The sequence below is a fragment of the Grampus griseus genome (genome assembly GCF_964374135.1).
Source record: "Grampus griseus genome assembly, chromosome: 11".
Taxonomy (NCBI): domain Eukaryota; kingdom Metazoa; phylum Chordata; class Mammalia; order Artiodactyla; family Delphinidae; genus Grampus; species Grampus griseus.
This window is the reverse complement of record NC_139005.1, coordinates 17,761,054-17,769,661: the sequence shown is the minus strand read 5'-3', so window position 1 is coordinate 17,769,661 and position 8,608 is coordinate 17,761,054. Positions and strand designations below refer to the sequence as shown.

Here is an 8,608-nt window from a genome sequence, read left to right as displayed (position 1 = left end):
TTCCTTACAGTAAAAGGTTGATATATGTGAAGCATGCAGCAGCACTAGAAGTGACTATTTTGCAGCCATCACAATAAAGACTGGTTTAGATAATTATCAAGTATTGTTAAATCAGGGGAGGAGGACAGGAGATGTTTGCCAAGGAGCAAAATACTTAAATCTTAAAGTATCTCCCCACAGACTGCTTATTAGTTACCACAGGGAAAACAACTATACAGTGACGACATAGAACAATACTTTGACCAGGTGATCAAAATTAACATCAACATTGATTTCCTCACATGTGATACTCTAACAAGGACAAATCACTTCTGTAGTATTTTGGCTGCGATACATAACCTCAATCTAATCATTAGAAAACACCAGACAAACCCAAATTGGAAGGCATTCTAATAAAACAAACACACACACACTGCTGACTATTTTCATTATGGAAAACTGATCTTCATGATAAACATTATCTGAAGGTAGAAATCATATCTTATCTTTGTATCTCCACCATCTATCACACTACCTGACAATTAGAAACTGAGCTTAACTAACATTAGTTGAATGGATAGTCCTTGCCTAGACTGTAAGATGCTAAGTCCCAAACAGTGTCTCTATTCCTGCTTCCAGCCCCAAGCACAGTGAAAACACAAAGTATAGTGCCTAGAATAATGAATTTTTAAACTAGGTAAACAAAATTTGTTCATAATTTATACAATATTCTACACTCTCATCTCAACCAAATTTTCAAAAGTAAACTTTTTTCAAAACTTTTAAACACTATATTAAAAAACCAGAGATTAGAAATTTAAAGACTCACTTCAAATATACAAATAGTTATACACGAACATTTAAAAGCTTTTTCTACCACAGGAAAACCACAAAAATAAGTTGAAGTAACAAGATTTATGGATACAAGCAGTTAGAACTCAACTTTATTGTTACAACCAATTTTTATTTACAGAATATAAATCTCTTCAAAAAGATACATTCCTTTATTTAATCAATGATAAAAGGCCTTATTAAACAGAAATAAAGCCTAAACATCACTTATATTTAAACAGAAATACAGATTCATTAAAAGTTTATGAACACATAGCAAAACTGCATTTTTATTTAAGCAGTTACATGAATGAGGCTGTTTTTAATTTTCTTCACTGGTAACCCCATTTTAACCAGAGAACAAATTTTACTTAAATTAACAGTAGTAAAAATGTAAAAATTAAATTTTAAACATGAAAAGAAGCAACAAAAAACAGGAAGTATCTTCATTACCAAACAGATTAACAAGTTCCCAGACACTCAGATACTTTCTGAGGCATATCAAAACACCTACATCAAACGTTGCATTCATTTGAGAGGTATCAATACATTTTCAGTGCTGAGACTATTTGTAGCACTTACAGTATTTACAGAGCAGCATTATACTACTATGGTTCACATTTGAGAAACATAAATTTAACCTTTATGTCATAATTTCCCAATTCAACATACAGCTAATGCAATGACAATTATTCATTTTGGTTTTTTCTTCTGAAACTGATAAGGACATTGTCATTTAAGAATATGTAATAATGCCAGGTCTTCTTTCTTAAAATAATGGTATATTTTAAAATCCAAATACTTCAAATCATGGAAACTTCACCCAGCTACACAAAGGCTCCTAAATACAGTAGAGTTTAAAAGTTTCCTTTTTGCAGATTCTACCAATTTATAATTACTTTAGTACATGTAAGTAACAGGAAACTTCTTCAGATTGTTGAACAATAAAAATTACACGGTGTCACTACATAATTTAAGTAGCACCACAGTACAACCATGCAAGTGCTCTCATTTCCTCCACTGCTTTGGGGGTCTTTCCCAGTTCACAGGAGCTAGTTTACACAGATACTATCACGTCTTAATCTCTCAAAGTTCCTTTTGAAATTTAACTAATGGAACAATTCAAATCAGCCACCTTTTTCTTACCCTTCACTAACTAGTTCAAATGTAACATGTAATGTTTTCAATTTGTATAAACACCTTGTGTTTTGTTAAAATGATTTATGGTATTAATACCATTAATGGGCAAGGTGTAGACAAAAATATGCCTACATTTAGGGATTAAGAGTATTTTACAGAGCAATTTTTTCGTAACTAGAAAGCCATAGGATGCATAACGAACACAGATTTTAACTTGCTGTTTGATAACATCAGTAGCATAGTAAGTGCATTAAGTATAGGAAAGAAGAGAAAGCAGATTTCAGGACAGAAACCTACTAAAAACTTGAATTCTGAATGCCTCAAAGTCAAAAGGGTATTTTCTATAAGCACTATATTATTTTTTCTATCCAAAGAGTTTAAATCTGTCCATTTCAAATTATGATCCAGAAAGGAAAATTTTAGTGTTAAAAACTGTTCAGAAAAGTCTAATTCATTGTGTAATATATCTTATTAATTTCAGTTTTCAAGTATTCAAGTAATGCAAACTCAAGCATTTTCTTTTATAGCAATACATTTATGGACTAAACTTCAAAGATGGGGAAAAATTCATTTAAAATAATCGTTACACTTTTCTGTCTGAAGACATCAAACCCAAGACATAACACTGTAATCTCACAAGTGGTATGTAGCAGAAAAAAAAGGTGGTTCCATATAACTAATGTCTTTCGTTTAAAAAAGAAACAAAAACAAAAGAGACTGCCTTAATATGTAACTAAGTTTCCAGTCAAAGACATTCTAAAAATCTAATGAAGAAAATTCAGAGCAAATCAATTTTGAAATAAAGATAAAGCTGCTTTACCACATACTTATAATTCACTTTCCTTTGTGCATAAAAACTACTAGCATTTGCCTTTTGTGTAAAGTAGTGCAAGTTGCTGCCAATAACAAAACTCTCCTAGCATAAAGCATTGTTAACTTTGTCTATCAATTGAATGACTAATATTAAAAGCTTAAGTCTATATCACTTTGGAATGCAGTATAAAATGCTTATTAAAAGCAATTTAAAGCAGAAATCAAACTGATAGTTTTCTCATTTACATTATGAAGGAATTCAAAAATGGTACAGAAAGCTTTGTGTAATGTAAAAAAGAAATATCCATATAACTTTAAAAGTGGAGGTTTTTAACTTAATTGAGAGTGTTTGGGGGGAATTTTTCCTTTAAATCTGGAAGGTTTCATAATAAATATATTTATGAAGTTAAATATTTTTAGTTCAGCAAAAATGGAATTAGCAGTCATTAAAAGAGCACATACCTTTTCTGTGTTTTACAATCCCATAATGAACAACTTTATACTTAGAGAAGCCAACTGAGACATGCTTAAGTTGAACTAGGAGCTATTACTTATCATCTCCCTTGTATATGTGGGACTTAAGATTCACACTGAGATATATAAAGACTCAAAGGTTTTTTTTGTAGAAAAAGGTTAACAGCCTTGAAAACAGAAAAGGATAACACTTCAGTCTGCAATCATAAAATTATATTTTTAATTTGCTTTAGCTTAGAGTCATGACTCAAATAATGGAATTCTAACAATGTATTAATTTACTGCTTGCAGGAATCTAACCTCCAAAAACTAGTGGTCAACTGAAGTTTGAAAAAAAGTCATATTAGGCACTGAGAGGCTAAATAAATAAGTACTGACATTAACAAAAACTGACAAACCCTATTTCCAGTTCCTCTTGTTATCCCACTGTGCAGCCCGATTTGTTGGCTATTTCCAGTCTAAAACCAAAGAGCTGGATCATGACCTTACAGAAAAATGTCTACAAAAGGGAAAAGAATGCAAAACAATACACAATCTCATATGCAACATACAAGTCACACTAATTTACAAATTTTTATTTACACTGTTTTATATACATTCCAGGCAGACCTAGTTGATGAGTTTTGTGCTCATATTGATCTCAAATGATCATGTGAACAGTATGATTTACTACCACATCTCTTTAATTCCCAGAAAGTGGTGGTAGCATGGGGTCAGGAGGGGAAAAAATCAAGTATTACTGGTCAGTTAAGATCATACAAGTATGTAAGGAACAAAGGGAAAACAAACTGTGGAATTTTGCTTGCTAAAGTATCCAGGCCACTATGGTCTATTGACTAACACTGAGTATACATGAATGCCACTTCTCTAACAACCATTTTCATATTTACAAAATGAGCTTACTATCAGTTGAGTTATTAGGTAAGGCATTCAAGTTCCTTAGCTTAACATAAAAAGGTAAAAGACATCTCAGCAAGCCACAGGACAAATTTTAGAGGGATGTTTTCCCTTTAGAATCCCTTAAATGATCAATTAAAAGGGAAGCAAATTTTGAACCCTATTATTAGGCTGAAGCATGATCCCAAAAACCTGTACAGGAAGTGGGAACATCATAATACCCAAAATCTAGCCTAAAAGTGGGGGAAATATCTTAAATAGCTTATTTTGTTCCCAAGATTCATTGCCTAGGGCTAAAGTGAGAGCCTTTATTCCCCTTTACATTCACTTCTATATGAATCTCTCTGAACCACTTACAAGAGTATCACAGCTAGCAGCTAGGCACAATCTACCAGCAATGGCTCAGTGAATCTCTATTCAAAATAGTTTGAAGAATATGGAGTAAGGTAGAAAAATGATCTTCTCTCTTCCCACAGTTCTCCAAGATATATCTGCACTTTTAAGAAGTCGGAAAGCAAGAGTACTACATATTCTTCATTGTTCTAAGAAAATGTTCCAGCCCCAGATGAAATTCCACCAAAAACAATTTTTCAAGTTCACTCTAACATTATATAAAAAGCTATTCATTGTTTAATTGGTTCCTTTCATTTAGTTAATTAGGTAAAATTCTATTGATCCTACAGTAATATGGTTTATAAAAACAGAAGTGAACATTTGTAACATTGGGGAGGTAGAAAACAAATCTTGGTCTAACACTGTTAATATAGACACAAAACAGATTTTAAGATTCTATTCATGTAACTAGAATTTACCATTTTAAATGGCCTGTAAGTGTTTCCACTTACTTTATTAGCTTTAAACATCTTGAGATAATCCAAGTATTTTAAAGCACTTATCTGAGAATACAAGTCACTTGGAATAATACATCAGACTCCCCAGAAGATTTCTCAGAGGATTAATTTGTAGTTGCATATTCTGAATATGCAGATCCATTAAGCCAACTTTGTACATGGGCACTTATGTGACCAAAGTGCAAAGCTTGTCAGACTCATTTTCTAAGTAAAGTTAACCACGACTGCTCAACTCTACACAGCAGTCTTCAAAACTGGATGCTTGCTTATCTATCTCAAAGATCTAAGTTCCTTCCAAATAATAACTGCCATCCTCTCACTCTCAAACAGACAAAAACAAACAAACAAAATCAAAAGAAATCAAACCAAACAGAAGCCCTCCTACCAGGAGTATTTTTGCTTAATTCACATTGTTATATCAGATTTTAAGTGTACAAGATTCATGTTCTAAAGGTTCCTTATTTAATTCTTTTAACCATCTCAACTTATTTCTCTGAAACTATTGATACATTTATCAAGTAATCATTTGCTATCATTCTAAAGACATGGAGCCAGACTAAAACATTAAAACCACACTGTAAGGAATGAATCTGAAGAAGTAAAAAAGAATTAAACTAAATGACATTTTCTTGTTCCCAAGTATGATAAGCATTCTGTCTTTGTTTCAAAAATTAACAATTGCTGTACTAGCTACTATTTAATAACAAACAAAATATACAACATCTCAATAAGTAAAACAAAATTTTTGGTTAGAAACAATTTGATATAGTAAAATTTTAAAAACAAACTGTAACTTAAATGACCATATATAGTATGTGAAAACATTATTTAATACAGATTTTGGTAACATAAAATCATCATATATCTATTCCAGGATTATATGGTAAATATTAATATTTATACTGCCAGACTATGTAGCAAGAGGGGAATTTAATTCTAAGATGTTCCCCCCAAAAAAATGCTTTCCAGTACTCCAGAAAGATGTACCACTAGCATAGACAGTGAATGTACTTCACTCTCCTAAACAGATATTTTTCTATGAACATCTTAATTTATCTAAACCAGTGTCTGGCATTCCAAGAGTAAATGATTCATTTAACTAACAGTGTGTCAAAATAAAAAGGTTACACTAAACACCTAAAATGTTTACTAAAATTAATGTTATTAAAGTAAAACTTAAAAGAAAATTTTCTCTGGAAAATTTTTGTTGCTTACACTCAACAAACAGATGAAACAGATGAAAACAGTCACAGAATTCATGTTAAATTTATAATAAATAATTAACATATAACATAGATTAAATTATCAAAGGATTAAACTGACATCTTTATACCTTTTTGCTGATTTAACAAACTTCTAACCCACCACATACTGAGAGCAGTAGGTGTATTTCTTAACATCATTCTATTTAAAAAATAAATTGGTTGTTTAGAAGCATAATTTGTAAAGCAAGATAACCAAATTAAAAGAATTTTAACATATATTGGCTTTTTGGAATTTCTTAAAATATCCACAAGCATTGTTCAGCTACTTAAGAATAATTAAATGTCTTCTTTACTCAGGCACCTTTAATGCAGTAACCTCAGGCTTCATCTTAAAGTATTGGTTAAAACGAACAATTGCATACCTATTGAGAAAAGAGAGTAACAACGTAATTACAGCTAAAAACCTTAATCCTTCGTTTATTTCCACCCACCCGTTCTAAACTGATTTTTTTTGTTTTTAAATTTTCAAGGGACATAGTTTTAGTTTATTGCACCACCTACTGGACACTTTTCTAATACTGAAATCATTTAACAGATTATACCAGATTTCCTTGCAGACCAATTTATTAAATGTATGCAACCTCTGCAACATTTGACTAAAAATAATAACTACAATGTCCCCTATAAATTCTAAATGTAAATCCCAAGAGTAGAGACAAATGTAATGCATACAGTAAAATTAAACTTACCCAAGGAAATCAAACTCAATAGTGGAGTATTTGGCTTGAATCAAAGCCCACAATCCCCAAAAGAAATGTGAAGCCTAAAAAAAGGGAAGAAAAATCAAGAATTATGATAATGCATTTCTTTGTAAAACAAATATTGAATTGTAAGTTTCTTCCTTTTTCATCAACTCCATGAACAATACTTTCTTGATGCTTTTTTAACACAAAGTATCTAAAACACAGGTAATACTGAAGTGTACAGTTATCTGGATGGCTATAGACCACTTTTGTCCACAAAAGAGGTTATAATAAATTATAATCACTAAAAAATAAATAGAGCCCAGTTCCTGTATCCTGCTTTGTGTGGGCAGAGTTTGGCACCAGCACTGATACATGTTGTTAGTTAAGTGTTTTTAATGGGTCATAATTGCTAACAGGATTTCCTATAAAATACATTACCAAAGGATTTTGTTTCTTAAAATATATACAAAAAGGAAAATCCAAATCTCAAAAATAAACCATATACTGAGACCTGAAGATGTTCAGGGGGTGACAAATTTCTGAAATCAATTTTTATTGACCCAACAATTCTGCGCAATCAACGATGATATAAAGTTACACAACTTGACTTATGTTGGAGAAAAATGAGTCTTAGGACTTAAAGAGTAAACAGATGACTGTATAATTAGGAGCTGCACAATAATTTTGTATGTGTGCTTTACAATCTATTTTCATTTAAACACGATATTTTAAGATTCTGAGGGAGGAACCAAGATGGTGCAGTAGAATGACATGCTCTCACTCCCTCTTGTGAGAACACCAGAATCACAACTAGCTGCTGGACAATCACTGACAGGAAGAAACTGGAACTCACCAAAAAAGATACCCCATATCCAAAGACAAAGGAGAAGCCACAATGAGACGGTAGGAGGGGTGCAATCACAGTAAAATCAAATCCCATAACTGCACGGTGGGTGACTCACAGACTGGAGAACACTTATACCACAGAAGTCCACCCACTGGCATGAAGGTTCTGAGCCCCACGTCAGGCTTCCCAACCTAGGGGTCCAGCAATGGGAGGAAGAACTCTTAGAGAATCAGACTTTAGAAGGCTAGAGGGATTTGATTGCAGGACTTCAACAGGACCGGGGGAAACAGAGACTCCACTCTTGGAGGGCACACACAAAGTAGTGTGCGCCTCGGGACCCACGAGCAGTGACCCCATAGGAGACTGAACCAGACCTACCTGCTAGTGTTGGAGGGTCTCCTGCAGAGGCGGGGGGTGGCTCTGTTTCACTGGGGGATGGGGACAATGGCAGCAGAAGTTCTGAAAGAACTCCTTGGTGTGTGCCCTCCCAGAGTCTGTCATTAAGCCCCACCAAAGAGCCCAGGTAGGCCCCAGTATTGGGTTGCCTCAGGCCAAACAACCAGCAGGGAGGGAACCCAGCCCCACCCATCAGCAGTCAAGCAGATTAAAGTTTTACTGAGCTCTACCCACCACCAGTCCCTCCCATCAGACTTACACAAGGCTCTTAGACAGCCTCATCCACCAGAGGGTAGACAGCAGAAGAAAGAAGAACTACAATCCTGCAGCCTGTGGAACAAAAACCACATTCACAAAAAGATAGACAAGATGAAAAGGCACAGGACTATGTACCAGACGAAGAAACAAGATAAAACCCCAGTAAAACAA

The 8,608-nt window shown here is 33.4% G+C and overlaps 1 protein-coding gene across 1 annotated transcript in view; it reads right to left on the bottom strand.

The window, feature by feature from the left end:
• Positions 1 to 917: 917 nt before the first annotated feature.
• ETNK1 (ethanolamine kinase 1) overlaps positions 918 to 8,608 on the bottom strand; it is a 68,754-nt gene continuing 61,063 nt past the window's right edge. The window contains exons 7-8 of the mRNA XM_082665007.1: positions 6,940 to 7,013; positions 918 to 6,612 (exon numbers count right to left, since the gene is read on the bottom strand). Coding sequence (XP_082521133.1) covers positions 6,540 to 6,612; positions 6,940 to 7,013 — 147 coding nt within the window. The 3' untranslated portion in view covers positions 918 to 6,539. The remainder of the gene's footprint in view (positions 6,613 to 6,939; positions 7,014 to 8,608) is intronic.